The sequence below is a fragment of the Bufo gargarizans genome, chromosome 3 (genome assembly GCF_014858855.1).
Source record: "Bufo gargarizans isolate SCDJY-AF-19 chromosome 3, ASM1485885v1, whole genome shotgun sequence".
In the NCBI taxonomy this organism is placed as follows: Eukaryota; Metazoa; Chordata; class Amphibia; order Anura; family Bufonidae; genus Bufo; species Bufo gargarizans.
In genome coordinates this window covers 357,999,484-358,025,699 of record NC_058082.1, presented here as the reverse complement: position 1 = coordinate 358,025,699, position 26,216 = coordinate 357,999,484, and the positions used below count along the sequence as shown (strand labels likewise).

Genomic DNA, 26,216 nt, shown 5'->3' with positions numbered 1-26,216 from the left:
AAAGATCTTGGGCGCTGGATCTTAATTCACTTATATAGCGCTGACATTCCGCACCACTTAACAGACATTATCATGGCTCACAATCTAAGTTCCCTATCAGTATGTCTATGGAGTATGGGAGGAAACCTAAGTACTTGGGGGAAACCCACACAAACATGGGGAAAACATGCAAACTCCTTGCAAATGATGGTTGGATTTAAAACCAGGACCCCAGCGCCACATTGCACAAGTGCTAACCATTAATGCCCCAGTTATTCTAAAAATTCCTGCAGCAATCCCAAAGAACGGTTAGCGTAATGGAAGGGGGGGTACTGTCACAGTAGCAGCCAGCAGCTTTTGCTTACCTTGCCAGGCGGCCTAGGCCCACCTACCGCTGTCTTCTTCCATGTAGGTCCAGTCGCTGGGTCTGCAATATCCCTCCACACGTGCTGCAGCCTGCTTGTTGGCAAAGCCACTAATCCTCTGCGCGTAAGGGCTCCAGCTCTTAAAGGGCCAGCACACACACTAGTCGTCATCAACCAATGTCTGGAACCCTTCGGCTAATTAAAAGGTTTTCCAAGATTTACTACTGATGACCCATCATTAGGCTGGGTCATCAGTATCTAATGAGTGGGGGTCTGACACCCGGGACCCCAGTCCAGCTGTTTGAGAAAGCACCGACGCTCCTGTGAGCGCTGCGGCCTTCTACATGCTCACCAAGCACAGCACCGTACATTGTATAGCCACTCTGCTTGGTTTTGCGCTCAGCGCCATTAACTTCATAGGGGCTGAGCTGCGCCAAGGCCACGTGACATATGAACGTGTCGTCACTGGCCTAGGAAAAGCTGCGAGAAGGCCGCGGCGCTCACAGGAGTGCTGGTGCCTTCTTAAACAGCTGATCGGCAGGGGCCTCAGGTGTTGTACCCCCACTAATCAGATACTGCGAACATATCCACAGGAAATCTCGAAAAACCTCTTTAAGGCACCTTGGGAGGGAGCCTGAGCAATAGGTTCCATAGCTTGTTAAATTCCTTTGAAGGTCTGCAGTCTCTTTTGTCTGCCTGTGCACCGACCTCTGCCTATTTACTGAAGTCTGACCCTCCACTGCTTGCTTTGACCCAAGACCATTTTCTGTTAAAGGGGTTCTGAAGCCGGACATAACCCCTTTTTCACTAAGTGGAGTATCAGAGCATTGCAATATCCTATGCTCTCCCTTGCCCTGAGCTGCAAGGGCTTTTTCTTTACCTCCGGTGACGTACCAGGTTTTTCATGGGTATGCTAGCAAAGGCTTGCAGAGATCCCGGTCATGTCACCGACACTAATGAGCAGACCTTTAGCGCTGCTCTAGCCTGTAAAACAGGCTGTGACAATGAAAATAAAACAGCCCTTGCCCTGTGCAATGCAGCAAGGGTAGGCATCAGAGCAAGAAATTCTCTGATGCATCACTCATTTATGTTGAATGGGTGAAGGGGTTATGTCCAGGTTCAGCTCTGAACCCAGACATTCCCTTTAAGCAGTACTCCGACTGCCCTGATCAAGGTCTGTTCCCGACTATGATTTTGCCTGACCCATCAGTGCTCAGCAAAGGTGTCCCAGACCTCTGTGGGTCAGCGGTCATACAGAGACTACTGTACCAGCCTGGTGGTTCCTCTGCAGCAAAATCTAGATCCCTGTAAAGGGTGAATACCAGGGGACTGCCAGGATTAGCCACATGTCAAATTTGTTGGAGGACACAATGGCTCCACACCCCCTGCTGTAACACTCATCCATCCAGGTTTCCGTTATACCGACTACATCATCCATGTCTGTCAGTAATATTTCCAGTTTATTCATTTTATTTGCCAGACTCTGTGCATTCACCAGTACGCATTTGAAGTAACCAACAGCTCTTTTCTTGTGTGTACAGTAAACACCATATCCATTTTTGAGCTGCGGAACAGACATATTGATGTGGATACCACATGGTGTTCTGTGGCCACAAATAAATGAATGGGTCCGCATGCAGACATGACATACGGTTGTATGCACAGGCCCTTATTCCTAGTCATCTGAACACTGTTGTGTTGCAGTTTGTACAGATTTGTAAAGATGGCATATCCCTTCCTAATTTTGGCTTGCTGAAAGACATAGAAACATAGAATGTGTCGGCAGATAAGAACCATTTGGCCCATCTAGTCTGCCCAATATACTGAATACTATGAATAGCCCCTGGCCCTATCTTATATGAAGGATAGCCTTATGCCTATCCCATGCATGCTTAAACTCCTTCACTGTATTTGCAGCTACCACTTCTGCAGGAAGGCTATTCCATGCATCCACTACTCTCTCAGTAAAGTAATACTTCCTTATATTACTTTTAAACCTTTGCCCCTCTAATAAACGCTTCGGGCCCCCGGGACACTCAGTCAAGAGCATCGGGGAGGCGCTGAGAGGCAGGGGCTGGGACAGGCGGTAGCTCGCCTCGCGGTGGACCGCCAGCTCGATCCCAAGATCCAACTACCTTTTGGTAGTCCAAAGACCTTTTGGTAGTTGACCATCTATGAATATAAACTTCTGATAGGAAATAGAAAAGACCATACTTTAACTAATTGGGTTGTGAGGGTACTACTCAATGATGGCAATGAAGAAAAATAGTTTTTATTCAAATTGAAACATTATGAATTAAAAAAAAATAATAATAATCCATAACAAAAAATGATAAAACATGAAGAGAACAATACTTGGCACAGGCACAAAAAATTAAAAGTCAACAAACACAGCTTTGATTTTAGGTAATCTATAAAGATGCTCTGCTAAAAGAAAGCTAGTGGGTACATTGGTAATTTTTGAGCCCAGGTGTCTAACGGGATATTCCCATCTTGGACTTTTATGGCAAATTCATAGGGTATGTCATAAAAGTCTGTTAGATGTGGGTCTTACTTCTCACGAACGGGACCCGTTTGCCAGCTGAAGTGTATAGAGAGGTGGTCGTGCATGTGTGGCTGTCTCCAGTCATTTATTTGGTAGTTCTTAGGAAAGCTGAGCAACTGTTTTGGGCTGTTCTTGGACCTCCCACAGAAGTGGAGAAAAATGTGCATGCACGACCACCTCTCCATACACTTCAGACGGCAAACGGGAGCCCGGTTCTCAAGATGGATGCGGGCCCTAGGAGGTGTGACACGCATGTATCAGACTTTTATGTCCATAAAAATCTGATATAGGAATACCCCTTCAAGTGGCTACCAGTCCCACAACAGTGCCTCTTACAGATACCCTAAATACACCGCTCTGTCTGGTAACAAATGCTCTTTAAATAATAAAAGAACTTTATTAAATTTCAAACATGTTTTTTTCAGAAATCTATTTTACCACTTCACAAAACGGGTTTTCCTTTTACAGATATTGATGGCATATGGCTAGGATCACTAGAAAGAAGTGGAAGCAACTATTAGCTTTCTATGGAGGGCACGTGGCTTGAGATTGTGCCACAATGGACATTTATCATCTATCCACACAATATGGATCCCTGCCATCACTAGAGTGGGAGTCTCAAATCCTCTTTTTCACCTCAATGCACAATCACAGTGAGGAGTTAAAGTGGAGTGGTAGTGGAGCATGCACCGCAGCTCCATTCAATCTCTATGGGCCTGACACAAACCGACAAGTTCACACTCTGCTGTTTCCATCAGCCCATATTGAATGGAGCATGCTCCAAAGTTACTCCTCCTCATTCTAGTCATGCAGTAACGAAGACTAGGGGCTTGTGAAACCTGTTTTAAAGACTGGAGGTGATCCCAGCAGAGGATAGGCGATACATTTTACTATAGCACAAACCTTTTAATAGGAGTCAAAAGGTAACCTGTCACCTCAAACGCATATAAAACCGCCAGCAGTACCTTATAGTAGCCCCCAGTCTGTTATTAATCATGTGTTTGATCCGGTAATCTGATGCTCCATACATGACAAAAATGATGTTTTAAGAGTCATCTTGCCGGTCAGCTTGAAGTCAAGGGGGCAGTGGCTTCCTTGCTTCAAGTCAAGATAATCACGCCCCCTAACCGTCCTCTCTTGTGTGTGATTGACATCCTGCAGTGTGGCCCGGCATCGAGTTAGTCTCGCCCCTTCCGCGGTGCGCTCCTTGTTACTGCGCGGTCCCATCTCCGGCAGTTAGCCGGGTTTCATCAACACACCGCGCATGCGCGAGACTAACGCAATCCCAGGCCGCAAGATAGCGCCACTTAAAACATTGTTTTTGTCATGTAGTGAGCATCAGATTACCGGATCAAACACATGATAAGGGTCTATTCACACGTCCGTTGTTTGTTTCCTGATTTGTTCCGTTTTTTGCGGAACAGATCAGGAAAGAAACAACGGACGTGTGAATGGACCCTAAAGAACAGACTGGGGGCTACTATAAGGCAATGCTGGTGGTTTTATATGCGTTTTTGAAGGGACAGATCCCTTTAATAGGAAATTCCGAGAATGTCCAATTATTAGAACAGCATGGATTTGGCCATGCATAGTCTGTCGCTTTCTACTGAACTCCCTATAGTACATATGAGCTACTTTATACGTGTTGGAGGCGGTTTCTGTATCTCCTGTAGAGTTCAGTGGGCAGAACTGATATGCCATAAACGTTAATCATAGGAACAACCTTTTTAGGCATACCAAATATACTCCAACAAAGTTTGTGTCCTGAAATAGAACAGTGGGATGCTCACAGACCAGAAGAGGTTTTAATTTCTGAAATAAATATAAAACATTAACATAAGGTGCAGAGTGCAACCTGTTTAATAAAAGGGAATCCGAAAAATGTCATGGCTCTGTAGGAGAGGCCGATCTAGATTGCCGTTTGGTAGGGGAGTTAACTGTTGGGGATTCTTCTTTTGTGTCATCAGGGGTAGAAACTTTTGGAGGCGTTTGAGCAGGGTTGCCATCTTCAGGTTCTTCTCTGCACACAGTCTTAGCTTCCTGAATTTCGGTATCAGACTCTGCAGTAAATGTCTCAGTGTCCTCTCTGTTGCTTTTTGCAGAAGTCTCGCTACTGCTGCTATGATCTTCTTGGTGAAGTTTCCTATTTCTCTCTATGCTTTGACTGCGGCTTCTTTTACCATTTCTTTCGACGTCTTTGTGACTTTTGCCACTTTTGTTGCTTTGACTGTATCCATCATCATAGCTGCTGTTTCTCTCGGTTTCGTTGCTTGGACTCCTGTATCTGCTTCTGCTATGTTTTTCTCTTCTACCTCTGCTCTGGCTTCTGTCCCTATTCTTTAGATCCCTAGACCCACTTCTATCTCTCCTGTCTTTGCTTCGACTTCTATTTCTTTCTTTTCTTGGATCGCTATCCCTTTTTTCCCTATTGTGACTTCTGTCTCGATCATGGCTAAAACTTCTTTCCCTTTCACAGCGTTCCTTTTCTGGACTTATTTCTCTTGGACTTATTTCTCTTTCTTGACTATCATTCTTTTCCCTCTCATTAACTGGATCTTCTCTTTCTTTGCTAGGACTTCTTTCATTACTTTTGCAGTCCCTCTCTTCGCTTTGACTCCTACTTTCTCTTTCCTTGCTTCGACTTGCATTCTTCTTTTGTTCTGTAGTAGGGCTTCTGCTATCTCTACTCTTTTGCAATTTGCTACGACTCCTGCTCCTATTTTTGCTCCTTTTTACCCTATCTTCACTGTAGCTATGACTTAGTCCCCTCTTCCTTACACTTCTGTTACTTTTACTCATGCTTCTCTCTTTAGTACGACTCCGGCTATCCCTTCTACCCTTGCTAACACTTTTGCTATGTCTCCTGTCTTTGCTGGGGCTTTTGCTTCTCCGTGTTCGTCGCTTGCTTCTGCTACGTGATCTGTGAATTTTGGGGAAAATATATGATAAGGCATAAACACAACACCTCCACTACTGTTTTAAAAACAACTAAAATTAACAATTTAGCTCCATCATTAATCATGATATAGAACTGGCAGGTACCAGACAGTGAGGAGGTAACAATGTTTTGTTAACCGTTTCAAGACAGGGCCATTTAAACCCTTTTCTGACTAGACACACTTTCCATTTTTTTATTATGTTTGCAAATTTTTCCAGTGATACCTGGAACTATTTTTATGTCATTTTAATTGTCAATTTTTTCTAATACCTGTTTTTAAAAAGTTATGTCACCTTTCCATAATAGTCATTTTGATATAGTGTGACATACAGTTTATGGTCGCCAGTACAGAACCAGGAAGCTGTGGTATTTTTTTTTTTACACTTTGTGTCTCCCATAACATTATATGAGACAAGTGGGGGACATGTGATTCCTAGGACTTGGGGACATTGCCGCTTCCCGATCATTATTTACAAAGCACTGTACACTGTTACGTAGAAGGCAAGGACAATCAATCCAGATGTTTAAATAGATGATAGCAATGCAGAAATGAGATTCACACTGCCATTTATTCTATAATGAGGAAGTCTACATACAGTTGCCAGTGTGAGTCTTCATGTGCTGCTCAGTACCTAAATGTATCACATAAATCGATTCATAAGATGGCCGGATGAAGTGCAGTGTTGCACAAAACGGCCGTCACTCAGTTTTATCCTTATCCGATATATCCTTCTTGAGCAAAGTTTTTTCCAACTTCTTCTACATCATTTAACTAGAACTTGATGTGTAGCCCAATTTTTCAAGAAGGGATATAAAAAGTGATATATATGGGATCTAAATTTAAAAGGAACCTTCCAGGTGCATGTTTTATTACAATTTTTGGCTGTTCATTGTTATTTTGGCAGTACTATGCCACTGAAAAGGAATACAAAATATTGTACTTCTGTAACAGTCAACACAAAGGACAAGACCTCCAATACAGATAGGCAATCCATTGTCAGTTTACGGCTGTTAAGAATGTTCTTGGTATCATTACATTCAGCTGAGCTTGTCATACAATTGGGGGTCATTTATCAAACTGGTGTAAAGTAGAACTGGCTTTTGTAGAGGCGTAGTGTTGGCTCACCTATTCTATGCTTATGGTAGGGTGCCTCCAACCAGATCAGATACACCCAATCTGTAGAAAACAAAAATGTAGTATAATAGTGGGTTGGGCACACCTCACTCGGAAAAATCTATATATAGAATATCTATATATTAAAATTAATTTTATTACAGCAGTATTATATAAAAACAATATGTATCATACAAAATATATATATATGCGCATATACAAAAACACTCCGCATATAAAAACATATGCAGAAAATACTTTCAATGAGCTTTAACATACATCTGTTCAGATATATGTATTGAGACCCATATATTTTATATTGGTATATGAGGGGTGAACAGGCAGCGTATTCATGTATTCTTAGATGTGATTATTTCTCACATCCCTCTCACACCAATATATATTGAACTGCCACAGTCCAAAATTAGATCTTATTTCAAAGGATATAATATGAGATAAGAAATATTTTTTTCTTTTCTCTACTCAGTTAAAAGGATTTCGTCGATATATATGAACTGTGCAAGGCTGTGATGTCCCCCTCCACACTATATATATGTGGCAGTAACAAAGTACAAGGTTTGGTGGTTCTACTATGGTAACTCAAACAGTCGTAGCGTTATGTCCTTTAGGCCTCATGCACACGACAGTATTTTTTCACGGTCCGCAAAAACGGGGTCCGTAGGTCCGTGACCGTTTTTTCGTCCGTGGGTCTTCCTTGATTTTTGGAGGATCCATGGACATGAAAAAAATGTCGTTTTGGTGTCCGCCTGGCCGTGCGGAGCCAAACGGATCCGTCCTGAATTACAATGCAAGTCAATGGGGACGGATCTGTTTGACGTTGACACAATATGGTGCCATTTCAAACGGATCCGTCCCCATTGACTTTCAATGTAAAGTCAGGAGTCCCTTTTATACCATCGGATTGGAGTTTTCTCCAATCCGATGGTATATTTTAACTTGAAGCGTCCCCATCACCATGGGAACGCAGGCGTTCCCATGGTGATGGGACGCTTCAGGTTAGAATATACTGAAAAACTGTGTACATGACTGCCCCCCCCCCCTGTTTTTAACTCATTGGTGGCCAGTGCGGCCCCCCCCCCCCTCCCTCCCCTGTAGTTAACTCATTGGTGTCCAGTGGGCCCCCCTCCCTCCCCTGTAGTTAACTCATTGGTGTCCAGTGGGCCCCCCTCCCTCCGTTGTAGATAACTCGTTGGTGGCTAGTGGGCCCTCTCCCCTCCCTCCCCCTCCTAATTAAATTCGCCCCCCCCCTATCATTGGTGGCGGTGGAGAGTACCGATCGGAGTCCCAGTGTAATCGTTAGGGCTCCGATCGGTAACCATGGCAACCGGGACGCTACTGCAGTTCCGGTTGCCATGGTTGCTTAGCAATTTGTAGAAGCTTCATACTTACCTGCGAGCTGCGATGTCTGTGACCGGCCGGGAGCTCCTCCTACTGGTAAGTGAAAGGTCTGTGCGGCGCATTGCCTATAGCACAGACCTGTCACTTACCAGTAGGAGGAGCTCCCGGCCGGTCACAGACATCGCTGCTCGCAGGTAAGTATGAAGCTTCTACAAATTGCTAAGTAACCATGGCAACCGGGACTGCAGAAGTGTCCCGGTTGCCATGGTTACCGATCGGAGCCCCAGTGATTACACTGGGACTCCGATCGGTACTCTCCACTGCCACCAATGATGGGGGGGCGATTTTAATTAGGAGGGGGAGGGAGGGGAGAGGGCCCACTAGCCACCAATGAGTTAACTACAGGGGAGGGAGGGAGGGGGGGGAGGCCGCACTGGCCACCAATGAGTTAAAAACAGGGGGGGGGGTCTGCCCCCTGCTGCCTGGCAGCACCTGCCAGGCAGCAGGGGGCAGTCATGTACACAGTTTTTCATTATATACTATCCTGAAGCGTCCCCATCACCATGGGAACGCCTCTGTGTTAGAATATACTGTCGGATCTGAGTTTTCACGAAGGGAAAACTCACCTCTGAAAAAGCTTTTATGCAGACGGATCTTCGGATCTGTCTGTATGAAAGTAACCTAAGGCCACGGATCACGGACACGGATGCCAATCTTGTGTGCATCCGTGTTCTTTCACGGACCCATTGACTTGAATGGGTCCGTGAACCGTTGTCCGTCAAAAAAATAGGACAGGTCCTATTTTTTTGACGGACAGGAAACACGGATCACGGTCTCGGCTGCAAAACGGTGCAGTTTCCGATTTTTCCGACTTTTGAAAGTCAATGGGTCCGCGAAAAAAAAAAAAAAAACGGAAAACGGCACAACGGCCACGGATGCACACAACGGTCGTGTGCATGAGGCCTTAGGCTGTAGTTAGCATACTGGTTCCGTTGCTATCTTTAAGGTATCCAAAGATTTAAGACAGTATAATTGTAAGTCTTGTATTCAAATGTCACTTTGATCCAAATTGCATCAGTATTCGTATACTTGGAGTGCATCATGAGGACATTTACGAATATTAACTCTCCTATCCAAAATTCCTGCCTACGGCTACCAGGACTATTTGTGCCAACATTGAATCAGCCGGCACCTGGATACTGACGACGAAGTATCCTGAGCAGGAGTCTACATGATGCACTCCAAGTATACGAATACTGATGCATTTTGGATCAAAGTGACATTTGAATACAAGACTTACAATTATACTGTTTTAAATCTTTGGATACCTTAAAGATAACAACGGAACCAGTATGCTAACTACAGCCTAAAGGACATAACGCTACGACTGTTTTGAGTTACCATAGTGGAATCACCAAACTTTGTTACTGATATATATATATATATATATATATATATAGATATAGATATATAGTGGAGGGGGACATCGCAGCCTTGCACAGTTCATATATAATCGACGATATCCTTCAACTGAGTAGAGAAAAGAAAAAATATTTCTTATCTCATATTATATCATTTGAAATAAGATCTTTCTGAATCGCATCGATATAGCTAATTTTGGACTGTGGCAGTTCAATATATTGGTGTGAGAAAGCTGTATGTTAAAGCTCATTTAAAGTATTTTCTGCATATGTTTTTATATGCGGAGTGTTTTTGTATATGCGCATATATATATATATATATATATATATATATATATATTGTATGAGGTTTTAAATAGAGATACATATTGTTTTTATATTATATAATACTGCTGTAATAAAATAAATTTTAATATATAGATATCCTATATATAGATTTTTCCAAGTGAGGTGTTCCCCACCAACTACTATACTACATGTTAGAACTGGCTTTTGCGCGTATCAACCAATCAGATTCCACATTTCATTTTTGACAGCTCCTTTGGAAAATGAAAGGAGGGCTCTGATTGGTTGCTATGGGCAACTAAGCGAGTTCTAATTTACACCATTTTGATAAATGACTCCCTGGTTTAAATGGGGTCTATTCTGTTGATATACGTTGTTTAAGGACTCAGGTTAAACCACGCTCCTGCACTCAATATATTTGTTACATTTCCATGGCCAATCACAAAAAACAAAACAAAAAAAACAAAAAAACAAAAAACCTCTCCCCTCTGGTGTTAAATGGAGGGTTTCTTTACATAATGATTTTACACATTTGCTCAAGTGGTGGCTTTTTTCTGGGGGTAAGTGGTGGCCTGCATTCAGCTGAAATACTTGAACATTAGTAAAATAATATCAAAATATTATGGGGTTTCAAAATTGCAGTGTTGTTAACATAACAGTACTCCTTCCTGCCCTACCTTGATTTAGAACGGCTGCTCCTCTGCGATCGAGATCTGAAATTTGACCTAAAGATTAAATTCCAAAAGTAAACAGTATTTTAAATGACACATCTGCAAGTGAGAATCTGTTCTGGTCACATCTGTTTTCGTATAATGTAAGAATTCATCAATCGAAGGCAATGAGGAACTTGGTGCATTCGAGTAGAACACCCCTGCCCCAATCATACCGAACACAATTTCTTTAGGCAGGAAACGACAATACTGTTTTGAACAACTGTATTTGGGCTGTGTGGTTGCAGAGGGGAGGCCAGTTCTGAGGGCCTCTTCTTGAGAGCTACAGCTGCAATTTTAGTCTTGTTTGAAACGGACAATCTTATATGCTTTATACAGCAATTAGAAACAGGTCCCAGTGAGAGCTGCATAAGACCTGAAGCACTCGTTTCAGATGCATTTACTAAATGCTGTATTTCTGGCAGCCAACACCGTGACCTGGCAGCTAGGATTGACAGCCTTCAAAGAAGACCAGGATCACATCTCTAGCTGCTACACAACCTCAGATATTAAGGGTTAAATCTCAGCCAGCATAAGGGGGGCAGTGGGGAATGTGCCGACAGGCAGCAGGAGGAAAGACACAGACTCTGGTCTCACCCTGTGTTAACCCGATTTACTAATTAGCGGACTTCTGGAGGCTATTGGTTACACTGGCTTTTATTTAGGTACATGGGGTTAAATACAAAAACACGCTTTCCAGATTTTAAATTTATCAAATTTTTTGAAAACTATGTATTTTCTTTTCACTTCACACATACTTGCTACTTTATGTTGGTCTATACATAAAATCCCAATAAAATTTAAGTTTGTGGATGTAACGTGAAAAAAAAAAAATGTGGAAAAGTTCAAGGGGTATAAATACTTTTTCAAGACACTGTACATGGACAAATCTGAGACAGTCTGGAGAACCGGAGTGGCAAGGAGCAGATAACCAGATAACTATGAATCTTTCACGTAGAGCGGTAGAGTGTGGGCAATTGCTAAAAACGAATTATTCCCAGAGAACCCATTTAAGAGTGCTGGGTCTAAGACTCTTGTTATGGCCCTTCTGCAAGAAATCTAACACAAGCGAAATGTTAGGATGCAAAGCAATGTCCACAGAATCATAAGCAAATCTAACAAAAGCCTTCCAGATTCTGACAAATACTAGAAGTAACCTTTTTCCCCACTGGCCTGAGGAGTAGAGATAACCTTATCAGAAAGATCCAGGCAGTCAGATGCAGCTTCTCTACTTCTTGATAGATGAGAAGACCCTAAAATAACAAATCCTTCTTCTGTGGCAGAACCGATGAGTCATACAGGGACATACTCCTGAGCCCTGAGCCACTTGAACCATACCCTTCTGAGTCAAAAGGGGCAAAGAGGATCACTTTCTCCCCTTCTATCCTTATTTTTATATTACTCTGAGAAGGAGGCTGAGAGGGGAAAAGGCATAACCGAGATCCTCCTTCCACTAGGGCTGCGCATCTTCACTCGTCTCACGATTCGATGCGATTACGATTATCAAGTCCACGATTCGATTCGATTCGGCGATGCATCACGATGCATCAAGATTATTACCCAAGTCCCCTTGTTTTTCAATTTTACATCAAAAAATTAATTCAATCAGTCAGAAATTGCACAAAAATATTTATTTGTATCTATTGTCAGGCGGATCCGTCTGACAAATGCATTGAAATACCGGATCTGTCTCTCCGGTGTCATCTGGAAAAACGGATCCGGTGTTTATTTTTTTCACAGATTTAAAGGTCTGCGCAGATCGGAAGAACGGATCCGTCAATGCAGCAATTTTAATGCCGGATCTGGCACTAATACATTTCAATATAAGTTTAAAGCTGGATCCGGCAAGTGTTCAGGATTTTTGGCCGGAGAGAAAACTGCTGCATGCTGCGGTATTCTCTCCGGTCAAAAAACGTAAGAGGGACTGAACTGATGCCTCCTGAACGGATTGCTCTCCATTCAGAATGCATTAGGATAAAACTGGTCAGTTCTTTTCCGGTATTGAGCTCCTAGGACGGAACTCAGCGCCGGAAAAGAAAAACGCAAGTGTGAAAGAACCTGAGAGACCATCAGTATTAGGCTAGTTTCACACTAGCGTTCGTCGGTCCGTTCGTGAGCTCCGTTTGAAGGGGCTCACGAGCGGACCCGAACGCCTCCGTCCAGCCCTGATGCAGTCTGAATGGAGCGGATCCGCTCAGACTGCATCAGTCTGGCGGCGTTCAGCCTCCGCTCCGCTCGCCTCCGCACGGACAGGCGGACAGCTGAACGCTGCTTGCAGCGTTCGGGTGTCCGCCTGGCCGTGCGGAGGCGAGCGGATCCGTCCAGACTTACAATGTAAGTCAATGGGAACGGATCCGCTTGAAGATGTCACCATATGGCTCAATCTTCAAGCGGATCCGTCCCCCATTGACTTTACATTGAAAGTCTGGACGGATCCGCTCAGGCATCTTGCGCACTTAGAAAATTTTCTAAGTTATTAATGCAGACGGAACCGTACTGAACGGAGCCTCCGTCTGCATTAATATGATCGGATCCGTTCAGAACGGATCCGATCAAGCGCTAGTGTGAAAGTAGCCTTAGTCCTGGAGGTTTCAGGTTGATAGATCCTGTGTATCCACAATCACCATCCTCTCAGTAGGGACTGATACACGTGTGAAGGGGCTCTGATGGTGCAGGATCAGTAACTGTCAGTAAATCTGACACCCCAGCAGTTTCAGATCCCTGCCCTTAGCTGAGAGTTGTCAGTGTGGATCACCTCCTGCTGGGAGCAATCTCCTGAATAGTGTGAGATAAATGTAGACATTCCCAGACTGGCCACTAGGGGCCGCTGTTTGACCGCCTTTCATAGACCCGGAACCTAAAGTTCCGTCCACTGTAGACGGAGGGGAAGAATAAGAAGATACACAACCGGAAAAATAAAGAAGAAACATGGCGCGGGCGGCAAAGGTATGAGAAGCGGCAATATGAGCTGTGTAGGTGGCAGGCGGTAGGTGTATATGCTGTGTAGGTGGCAGGCGCTTTGGAGGTAGATAACTCACCTCGCCGCCAGCCACCGCACGTCCGCACTGCCGCCTGCTTCTGAGTGTCTGACTGGGAGCCGGAGATGCGCGGAAACCACGCCTCCGGCTCCTCCTCACTCAGTCAGACCCGGCTCACTCAATGTTGTGGCCACCCCCTCTGACACGTCAGCGGGAGGCGGGAAAGAAGGCGCCCAAAAACTTTTTTCCGACTCGGCTGCACGGCGGACGCGTCGCTAACGTCATTAACATGCATCGATTATTTAAAGCAACCGCATCGATGCAGAATCGCCGGGGGTCGAATCGCGATGCATCGCTGCATCGATTATATTCGACAGCCCTACCTTCCACCTATGAAAAAGGGCATCCACAACCCCAAGGGCAATATTTTGGATTGATGGGAAAAGAACTTCCTGCATTTCCTGTCCTCCCAGGTAGTACAAACATCCATCGAAGGAACCCCTAACAGCTTCACTATCTGATTGAAGACTTCCTGGTTCAGACACCACTCCCCCTGGCTGACTTGAATGTTGACTGCGTCTGCGTTAACATGGTCTTTCCCTTTTGGAGGAACTGTCGAAAGGGAGAAACAGACACCCTCTGCCATCTCTAGAAGCTCCTGATATAGGCTACTGCTGTCATATTTTCCAAAACTGAATGGCACCCACAGCCTTTAGGACTAGCATCTGTGGAGATTACAATGGGATTGTCACTGGACCACTCCACCCCTCTCATGAGATTTTTTGGAACCTCCCACCACCTGAGGGATGAGCAAACTAAGACTGACAGACAAATCTTTTTGGTTAGGGAATAAGGAGACCTGTTCCATATGGACAGAATTTGAGTCTGAAGGACCCTTGAGTGAAAGTTGGCCCATAACACAGCCGGAATGCAGGTCATAAGACAGAGGACCCATGCTTCCCTTAAGGACACCCTTAACCGACTCTCCTCTGAATGATATCCTTTTTACGCTCAGAAGAAAACAAGCCAGTTTACTCGTGACTAGAATGATCCCTAGAAAAGAACACTGATAAGGGCAAGATAAGACATATCCCAGGTCTCCATCCACACCAACTCTGCTAGGATTTGCAAAATCTGAACCCTGTGACTGTATGGAGAGTGCCCCACTATCATATCAGAAAGTCGTCTAAGTAAGGAATGATGACAAGTATCTTTGATGCCCACTGACACCATTACACCGTTTTTGACCACATAGAGGACCATGTATGCTGAGGATTTCATGCAGAATTTTTACATAAATGATGGTGTAGAAGGAGCCATTTGGCTTTGGGACCAGAAAAAGAGCAGCATAGCAACATTGTCTCCAGTGGAGAGCGTCACAGCCAGGGAGAAGGGGAGTTTTTTTTCTCCCTGGCTGTGACACTCTCCACTGCGATTGGACAGCTCACAGCAAGGGGGAAATAGGGCAGTCTCCCCCGCCCTGTTCCGATGCAAAAAAATTTGCATACAGTGCAGGAGAATTTAACGGGGGCCACAGAGGGCAAACGGAGAGGCGTCCAGGAAAAAAAATAGTAAGCGTATGCCCTCCATAGCCCGATACTTAGTTTATAAAGTCTGGACCCATGAAAGGTCCTCTTTAGGTCTGTTATCTTGAATCTCTCAGGTAGGGTTTGTTGAAATTGAGCCAATAGTCTCCATTTATAATACTTCTGGCCCAGAAACTTTTGGAGATGGTTTTCCGGGCCTGCAAGAAGAAAAAAAGTTAACACCCCCCCTCCCCCTGAGACCTGGTGTCATTGCTGAGTGCTACTGGAGGACTGAGGCTGGGACTTAAAGAAGAAACACCAAGATTTGCTTTCTCCAATCTGACCGCTTTTTAGAACCCCCATATCTCTCTCTGCTTTGCTTTTTCAAGTCCACGATTTTAGACATAGTAGGGACAGACTACAGAAGTTGTTCTCTGGGGGTTCTAGTCAAAATATGAGACTCTAGCTGCCTTAACCACAGCCTAAGGGCTCGTGTTTTGCAGACCACAAATTTCAGATCCGCAAAACATGGATACAGGCTGTGTGTGTGTGTTCCACATTTTGCAGAATGGAATGGGACCCCTAATAGAACAGTCCTATCTTTGTATGTAATGCGGACAAGGACTTTTTTTTTTTTTGCAGAACGGACATGCACACAGTCATTTCTAAACCGAACATATATGGGAAAATAAATAAATTATATTATATATATATATATATATATGTGCATGAGCTCTAGGAGACCTAGCTACAGAAGGTGTGGCCATGTTTGACTTGAAGGCCGATATGGATGTGTCACGATTCTAAAATAAACATCGGCCCTCTTATTCATCGGATCCCAAAGCACCCAAATCCTCAAAAGGCAAGGCGAACCTCCTGCTAATTTTAGCTACTGGAGCATGAACTTTGGAATTAGTCTGCCACATAGCAATATCGTCCTCCTCAAACAGGTTTTTTCTTTTTACCTCTTTTGGAAAGGAAATACTCTAGATCTCCTGGATCCAAGACCGTCAAACATCTGCTCCTAAAGACACCTAGGTACTTCAATATCCTCCAATTCCATAGTCTTTGACCGCTTTGAGGAAGGGATCAATATCTTTTTTGAAACGGGAACCTTTCTGACTGATCATCAGAAGACGAGTCAGAACCCCCAATATGCCCTTCCTCTTCCAAATCATGAGTCACTAGAGTCCGCTACTGATATTCGCGCAGACTTTTTCCTAATGTAGTGTGGTGAAGACTTTTAAAAATCTAATCATGCTCTGAATACTCAAACAAGAATGGAGACTCTTCTTTCACCAACTTATTAAAACAAGACAGGAAAAGTAACTTGGTATAAGTTGGTGCCAGTTTCTTTCTACACCTGCGACATTGCTTGCCCTTGGACTTGTGTCTAGATTCTTGTGGGTGTACCCAGTACCCTAAAACAATACACACCATATCAGTAAATCTAAATCTCTCTCCAATAAAATGAAAAAAAGATAGGGAGGGGGGGGAGACGCTCTTCTTATCCAACCCAGCGTACAAACCCTGTTCCGTCTCCTTCCTGCATGGCTGTTTGGCGGTACAAAACCTCTTCCCAAGGTAGCTGGCTGGAGTCTCCAACTTGTAGGGTGTGCTCTCCCTCCCACTGCTGAACCCCTTCTCTACTTCCGGACTCCACTCTGGAATGCAGGTGTCATGCTGCAGTACCACTTCTGCCGAACATGCACACCCGATCCCCAAAGCTCTCTTCAACATTCTCCACCCAGAATCCCGCAAACTCAATGAAAGGCAGGTGCTCTTGTGCAGAGAGTGCCATACAGGAGGAGGAAGATGACCGGAGTCGAACAGGGCGTGGGGTAAGGAGGCTCCCCTCTCATCCAAACACTAGAGCCAGGCCCCCCAGAGGGATACAATGGAGGAACCAGCAGTGGCACACCACCAACACTGTGGGAGCCAAGAGCACAGAGAGCCTTTGCAGGGCAAATGTAAATTTCCAGACTACATGGTTGCTCCTGGTGGAGACTTACACCAACCAGGTAACCTCCATTCCACAGATGCTATAGGGAGGAAGGAGGTCCAGCAGCATCTAACCCAATCCTAGGGCCATTCCCCTGTCCTATGGACAGAAACTGAGGAGGGTGATAGTACTTTTAAAGATCTTGGAAATTAGTGTTTCCTGCCTGGGGGATGGACTCCACGTGCTGTCATGAGGTGTAATGGAAAACAAATGATTTTGTTAGGGCTTTTATTATGCAAATAGCATAAGCCAATAAAAACTATATTCATTTTTGGCATTATTTTAAATCATACTGCCCCCCACATACCTTATTGTACCCCGAAATGGTTCCCAACTCAGGGCTTATGCACACAAACGTTTTTTTTCCATGTCTGTTCCGGGTCTTTTGTGGACCGTATGTAGGGCTGAAACGATTACTCGATTTAATCGAGTAATTCGACACAAAATAATCCTCGATGCAAATTTTTTGCATCGAGGATTCGTTTGTGTCATGTGATCACGGAGCGGGAGTGAAGCGCTTGCTATTACTCCTGCTCCGTGGTCTCCCGCTGGCCTGCAATACTCACCTTTCCAGCAGACGGCCTCCGGACACTCCACAGAACGTCCATGGTCCTGCGCTGCTCTGACCTCCTGACGTACGCACGCCGTGACCTGACGCACTGTGTGACGTCAGGAGCAGTGCAGCGCAGAACGATGGAGTGTCGGCAGCACCCCTGCTGGAAAGGTAAGTTGGTGAAACCGAGGGGGTGGGGCGCAACTAAGGCCAGGCGCCTGGAGTGCACAGCGTCATAGAAACCAGTGACGCTGTGCAATCCGGGTGTCAGGAGGAGCGTGGGGGCAGAGCTGATGGGGCACCGTGTGGGGGCAGAGCTGATGGGGCACCGTGTGGGGGCAGAGCTGATGCACTTGGGCTGATCGCACAGTGGGGAACAAAGGGTGTTGGGGACTGATGGCAGGGGGTCTGATGAGTTTTTATAAAGGAAATTATTATTTTTTTCTTATTAGATTGCTCGATTAATCGTAGAAAATAATCGATAGAATACTCGATTACTAAAATAATCGTTTACTGCAGCCCTAACCGTATGCGGAACAATTCATTTCCATGGGTCCGCAAAAAAAACCGGAAGTTATTCTGTGTGCATTCCGTTTCCGTATGTCCGTTCCGCAAATAAATAGAACGTCCTATTATTGTCCGCATTACCGACAAGAATAGGACTATTCTATTCAAGGCCAGCTGTTCCGTTCCACAAAATGCGTAATGCACACGGACGTCATCCATATTGTTTGCGGACCACAAAATACACACGGTCGTGTGCATGAGTCCTCATCATGGAAAATTCAAGGTCTCATAAAGCTAGTCCTATAGCTAAAAGGGTTAAAGTGCGTGGTTGTTGAGGGGTGTATTGTCACCATTAAAAACTGACAATGTTTAACCCTTTCCCTACTGCCTGTTGACTATACACATTCAGGTGGTCGGCATATGTCAGCACGGAAGGTTTAAACCAACTGTGCAGAGATCTCAGTGACAGCAAGGCTCCCCATAGAGAAAGTAGGGATGTTCTTTCACCATGCCTTCCCTCATCGCCCTACAGATAATGTACAGAGATCCGGTCCGGTCCAAGCAGCTATATGACCTCCAGGAGTTGTGAGTCTGCTGGGTCTTCTCAGACTCAGATCAACTCTGCAGAGATGGTGTACAAGCACGCACAACCTCTCTAAGGGCTGTATTCCCCTTGTAAGTTGGGATACTATGTCAGCCCCAGTTACAGGAGAAATATGCAATAAAAAAAAATCAAATTGTAATGTTAAATGTTCCCCAAAGGTCTTGTATTTTGCACAAAGTTTAAAATAAAAAATATATTAAAAAAAAAAAAAAAAAAAAAAAAAAAAAGGCACCACATGCCGCAATGCAGCTTCGAGCCATGTCCCCAGCGACCATAACCCATACATCCCATATAGCTAATCAACCTGCATGGAAAGGAGACCTAATAAAAAATAATTTTATTTTAGTTGACCATTGTCCAATTAACCAAAAAATGTATTGTGTTTATTGTTAAAAACAAACTATTTTTCCTTGTTTTTAACATTTTTCCCCACTTTTAGAAAAATTAAAAAATACTAAAATAAAAAATGACAAAAAAGCCCCATGTATCACCGAAAAGTCGCAAAAATTCTTTACATGTAGATAACTGAACGGGATAATTTTTAATGGATTTCAAAGATGCATATACTACAAAAACAGAAAATGTGCCTAGTCAGGAAAGGGGTAAATGGTCCAGTCTTGTACTAGTCAAAGGAAATGTGTCACCAAAATTTTTATCTGCCAGTTAAAATCAGAGAGTGGCACATATCTTTTTTTTTTCTAATCCGTTTTGCTTTTCTGATTGCAGATTTATTGCTTCTATTTCCAGAACATGATGATTATGAAGGCAGCCATCTTGTCTGCGCTATTCTTAAAGGCATTTAAAAATCATTAATGGGGTTGCTCCATGAACAATATTCTAGTTTTCAAACCAGCAACGGGATCTGAATACTTTTATAATTGCATGCAATTAAAAATTTAGCATAGCCACAAAGTTATTTAATAGAATATATCTGTATCTGCTGTTTGTTTTTTCAATTTTTTTGTCCTGTTCACCTAGATGGCCGCACATGCTCAGTTTTATCCTTCAACTGCCCCCTGAGCTGCGATAGGGAGAGCTGAGACAGGCCTCCTGAGCTGCGATAGGGAGCGCTGAGACACGCCCCCTGAGCTGCGATAGGGAGAGCTGAGACAGGCCTCCTTAGCTGCAGCAGAACAGACACTCCCCTTGAGCTTTCAGCTTGATATAAATCTAGCAGAGCAATAAATGGGGAGATCTCTGGATCCATGTACGTTATAGGGCTGGTTCTGGCTTTGTTATGAAGAGATTGAGATGAGAAATCATAAAGTACATGACATTTTTTTACATTAGTCATGGGATAACCCCTTTAAGAAAATTGCAGCCCCATGGGCCATAGACACAATGGTCAGGAGGGGACCCCATTGACTTACAAGGGAAAGGTCATTGTAGAAAGAACGAATAGATAAGCTTTAAAATCATCTACTCTGTATAGTGGATCCTGTTTTATCTATACACAGAGGTGATATCATTACAGGCAGGATTAGAATGAGTTAACTGCAATAAAGTAATCTGTACAAACCAAGAAGTGGCGCCAATTAGACATGTAAATTGCACGGAAAATTAAAAATATATGTTTAAACATAAAAAGTGATTTTAACAGCAGGTCATTTTCTGATGACACATTCCCTTTAAGCAGAGTCACTTTTTAAAAAGGTACGGTTTTACTTGTACTGACCCCCTGTGATACAGCCTGTATTCTAGTCCACAGCTTAAAGGGGTATTCCAGTAGGTAAAAATTATTCCCTAGCCACAGGATAGGAGATGACTACCAGATCGGTGGGGGTCCTACCAGTGGGACCCCCATCGATCACAATAACCGCCTGCTGCTCCCCTCAAATGGCCGGAGTGGCTGGTCGCTCCACTGATTTCTAAGGGAGTTCCGGAGATAACAGAGTAGCGTGCGCTCCTATCTCCAAAACTCCCTTAGAAATTAATGGAGCGGCTGCGCACATGTGCAACCGGCCGCTCTGGTCATTTCAGAGGAGCAGCAGGGGGGCCCCTGTTCTTAAGCTCAGTGGGGGTCCCAGCAGTAGGGCCCACACCAATCTGATAGTTATCCCCTATCCTGTGGATAGAAGATAACTTTTACCCTTTAATTCAGAAGTCAGTCTAATAATTGATTAGTTTAGCAACTTACATCATTGAACATATTTACCTTGAACGGCTGCGTGAGGAAGAGCGTCTGGCCCAAGATCCAGCTCTATCCTCCACAAGACGGATCTTTCGACCATTGATTTCTTTACCATCCAGTCTTTCGAGCGCTCTCTTCATATCAGAGTATGAACGGAATTCTGTGATTCCTTCATTAGGCCGTAGGTGATTAGCATCAACAAAGGTGACCTCCCCCACTTGCCCCATAAAGTCCTTTAAAAAGAGTAAATGGTGAAAAAAAATAATTACTTAACAAGGCTCTCCGTGAATTAATACAATGAAAATTCTTTATCTTTCATTAGGTATAATGGCTCCTTTGGTCTAGGGAGCAATCATTAGGAGAAATAAAATGGCCGCCTTCCTATTAGTAAACACAAAACCTGTCCTAACCACACAGCAGGACAAGTTACTTCACAACACTGAGGTAAAGAGCTGCCTCATCCTCCTGTCCTACTTGTCAGGGATGATGATCCTGAATACAGGTGGGAATATCTTTAGCTGAATCTCTGTAGGAATGGAGCTAATGAGAAATGAAGTACAGAGGACTGACAGAACAGACTGTGGTAATGGAGACTGCATACAAGTGCTGCTGCTCATTAGCCTCACCAACACCCTGCTGTCTGTACTTCATGTCTCATCCTGAGCTCCATTCCTACAGAGATTCAGCTGAAGATCATATTAAACTGTATTCAGGATCATAAAAAATTAAAAAATTAAAACCAGCAAAGGAGACAATATGGACAATCACAATACATTAGTAAGTGCCTTGTATTAACTTTCTCTACATAATAAATGCCCTTTGCTGAAGTGAAACAACCCCTTTAGGACCACAGATCAGCTGTAGATTACTATTTATTATGACTGATTTAACCTATTTATTTACCAAGCAAGTTTTGGCATTAAAGGGGTTGTAAAAAATATTAAAGGGAACAACTCGCTGATCGGTGGGGGTCTGACCGCTTGGCCCACATCGATCCTAAAAACAAACCCCTGTCCTGAGGGAGCTGCAGGTTGAGCAGGCGCCCCGCGACTCCTTCAATTCTCTATGGGACTGCCAGAGATAGCCGTGTCGTATTTGGCTTTTGGCTATTTTCAACATGCCCCACAAAGAATGAATGGAGCAGCAAGCCTTATGCTCGACCAGGATGAGCGAAATGGACCACTGCTCTGAGGATCAGTGGGTGGGCAAGAGGTCAGACCCTCACTGACCAGTCAGTAATCCCCTTTAGTACTTGGTACAACCTCTTTAACCCCTTTACTACCGAGCCACTTTTCATCTTAAATCCCAGGCCGATTTTTGCAAATCTGACATGCGTCACTTTATGTGGCAATAACTTTGGAACTCTTACTTATCCAGGTCATTCTGATATTGTTTTCTCGTGACACATTGTACTTCATGAAAGCGGTAAATTTGAGTCGATATATTTCACCTTTTTTATTAAAAAATCCCAAATTTACCAAACATTTGGAAAAATTCACAATTTTCTAAATTTGAATTTCTCTACTTTTAAGACAGATAGTAATACCTCATAACATAGTTATCAATCAACATTCCCCATATGTCTGCTTTACGTTGGCTTAATTTTGTAAATGTAATATTTTTTTTAGGGCGTTAGAAGGCTTCGAATTTTAGAAGCAATTTTTCAAATTTTCACCAAAATTTCCAAAACCATTTTTTTTTTTAAGCACCAATTCAGTTATAAAGTGATTTTGAGGGGCTTACGTAATGGAAACCACCCATAAATGACCCCATTTAAAAACTACACCTCTCAAATTACTCCAAACTGATGTTACAAACTTTGTTAACCCTTGAGGTGTTCCACGAGAATTAAAGGGAAATGGAGGTAAAATACCCCTAACAGTGGAAATCCTCAAAAAGTGACCCCATTTTGGAAACTACACCCCTTAAAGAATATATTGGGGGGGGGGGGGGGGGGTACTGAGCACTTTGACACCCTAAGCGAAACACCTGACTGTGCAAATGAAAAGTTTCATTTCTTCCAATAAAATGTTGCTTTAGCCCCAGATTTTTCATTTTCACAAGGGGTAACCGAAGAAAAAGCACCCCAGAATTTGTTACCCATTTTCTCCTGAATATGTCAACACCGCATATGTGGTGGTAAACGGCAGTGGGGGCTCATGGCAGGACTCAGAACGGAAGGAGCGCCATATGGCTTTTGCAGTGCAGATTTCGATGGATTGGTTTACGGGTGCCATTGGTTTTCATTTTTTTAGTGATTGTCTTATGTGAGGGCTCATTTTTTGCAGGATGAGGCAACATTTTCATTGGTATCATTTTGGGGTACATGAGAGTTTTTGATCGCTTGGTATTAGGCCTCTTGCACACTAACGTATTGGTTCAGTTCCGTGTATTGGGGACTGCAATTTGCGGTCCCCATTGCATGGGCAACGTCCGCAAAAAGATAGAAAAGGCCATATATTTTTGCGGAACAGAAGCACTGATCGGAACTCCACGGAAGTACTCCGTAGTGCTTCTGTGGGGTTCCCTTCCGCACCTCCGGACCCATTCAAGTGAATGGGTCCGCATCCGTGATGCAGAATGCACACGGCCGGTGCCCTGTGTATTGCGGAACCGCCGTATGCGGCCCACAATATGGCCGCGAGCAAGAGGCCTTACATTTTTTGTGAGGCAAAGTGCCAAAAAGCTGTTTTGGCATAGAGGGTTTTTTTTTTTTTTTTTTTTTTTTTTTTTTTTTTTTTTACAGAATTCACCTGACCATCTCGGGATTTTTTGATCACTTGGTATTACACTTTTTGTGAGGCAAGGTGTCCAGAAAAGGCTTTTTTGGCATTGTTTTTATTTATAATTTTTTTACCGCATTCACCTGACAGGATGGATCATGTGATATTTTTATAGAGCCGGTCGATACAGAAGCGGTGATACCCAATATTTTTTCTCCTATTTTTATTTTTTTACTTTATTTTGGGAAAAGGAAGTTTTATTTCAGTTTTTTACTTGAAACTTAAAAAATTCTTTCGTAAAACTTTATTTTTAACTTTATTTTTTGTCCCACTCTGGGACTTCAACTTTTGGGGATCTGATCCCCTTTACACTTGCCTGGTAATACACTTCAGCCAGCTTGCCTGTGAGATCCAGGGGGCTGGATTTCACAGGCTGTCACGGAAGGCAGCCACAATGCCTAAGGAAGGCATCGGGCTGCCGTCCAAGTCATCGAGTCCACCCCATTTTAAATTTTTTTTTTCCCCCACTTCCCAGCACATTTTATGCAACCGTAAATGGTGCCATTAGAAAGTACAACTTGTCCCGCGAAAAAAACAAAAAAAAACAAAAAAAAAAAAAAACACCTTATACGGCTATGTGAAAAAATAAAAAGCAATGGCTTTGGGAAGGCTGGGAGAAAAAATAAATAAAAATAAAATAATAATTTCTCCATCATTAAGGGGTTAAATAATTTTTTAAAAGCATTTTCCAGAACCATAAAAAAATCTCATCTGTTTAAGATCAGTTCGGACCAAATGCTGAAGCCCCATTTTTCAAATCTGACACGCGTCACTATCTGGTAATAAAAAAATAAAAAAATAAAATCACTGAAAAAGATACAAAACACCCTGCATGATATGATAACTAAACATGCGAATGTGCATGGCTACATTTATAAAGAAAAATAATATATATTTTTATCAAAACACTGCCTGCCTACCAGCATTTTGTATCTTTTTCAGTGTTTTTTTTTTTCTATTAGGCCCCTTTCACACGGGCGAGTTTTCCGTGCGGGTGCGATGCATACGGTGAACGTATTGCACACGCACTGAATTCTGACCCATTCATTTTTATGGGGCTGTGCACATGAGCGGTGATTTTCACGCATCACTTGTGCGTTGAGTGAAAATCGCAGCATGCTCTATATTGTGCGATTTTCACGCGACGCAGGCCCCATAGAAGTGAATGGGGTGCGTGAAAAATCGCATAGCATCATAGTGCGGCTGTGGTGCGATTTTCACGCACGGTTGCTAGAAGACGATCTGGATGGAGACCCGAATATTATTATTTCCCTTATAACATGGTTATAAGGGAAAATAATAGCATTCTGAATACAGAATGCACAGTAAAACAGCGCTGGAGGGGTTAAAAAAAATAAAAAAATAATTTAACTCACCTTAGTCCACTTGATCGCAAAGCCCGGCATCTCCTTGTGTTTCCTTTGTTGAATAGGACCTGTGGTGAGCATTAAATACAGGTAAAGGACCTTTGATGACGTCACTCCGGTCATCACATGGTACGTCACATGATCTTTTACCATGGTGATTCACCATGGTAAAAGACCATGTGATGACCGGAGTGACGTCATCAAAGGTCCTTAACCGGTATTTAATGGAGCAGCTCACCCCAGGTCCTGTTCAGCGCAGAGGAGACACAAGGAGATGTCGGCTTCGCGATCAAGTGGACTAAGGTGAGTTAAATTTTTTTTAATTTTTTTTTTAACCCCTCCAGCGCTGTTTTACTGTGCATTCTGTATTCAGAATGCTATTATTTTCCCTTATAACCATGTTATAAGGGAAAATAATACAATCTACAGAACACCGATCCCAAGCCCGAACTTCTGTGAAGAAGTTCGGGTTTGGGTACCAAACATGAGCGATTTTTCTCACGCGAGTGCAAAACGCATTACAATGTTTTGCGCTCGCGCGGAAAAATCATGCATTTTCCCACAACGCACCCGGCTCTTATCCGGGCCAAAAATAAGACGCCCGTGTGAAAGAGACCTTAGTCTTCTATATGGGGAGTAGCATTCATGTGCACTTTTGCCCCACCTGTCCCACAGGTGACCTTGATAAGGTGGTACATAAAGCTGTGTCTGCTCCTTCTTTTATTGGTTGCTTGGTGCACACAGAGGACACTAGGAGCAGCACACTATGTGCAGGGTCTACTCTCCTGAATATAGATGCCCATACGGCATAGGTAGGTTTAGAGTAGGACCTGCCTGACTGAGACCACCTTGGTGCGGGTAGGTGGGCACAGATGTGTTTTGATCAAAATATATTGGCTAAGAGTCTCAGATTTTATCATTAGTCAGGGTTTAATCCATATATAATGTTTGCATCTATTGTGTTAATGCGTCATTTTTTTACTTTAATAAACTTTGGAACGGTTTTATTGATCCAGGAATACGAAGATTGTTTTCTCGTGACACATCGT

General features: G+C 43.5%; 1 protein-coding gene across 3 annotated transcripts in view; it reads right to left on the bottom strand.

Moving 5' to 3' along the window:
- Positions 1–4,325: 4,325 nt before the first annotated feature.
- LOC122933096 (serine/arginine-rich splicing factor 6-like) overlaps positions 4,326–26,216 on the bottom strand; it is a 33,109-nt gene continuing 11,218 nt past the window's right edge. The window contains exons 4-6 of one of the 3 annotated variants that reach the window (XM_044287863.1): positions 21,042–21,250; positions 10,684–10,731; positions 4,326–5,809 (exon numbers count right to left, since the gene is read on the bottom strand). In XM_044287863.1, the coding sequence (XP_044143798.1) occupies positions 4,774–5,809; positions 10,684–10,731; positions 21,042–21,250 (1,293 nt within the window). In that variant the 3' untranslated portion in view covers positions 4,326–4,773. The remainder of the gene's footprint in view (positions 5,810–10,683; positions 10,732–21,041; positions 21,251–26,216) is intronic. The other 2 variants (XM_044287864.1, XM_044287865.1) reach the window with 2 other exon arrangements.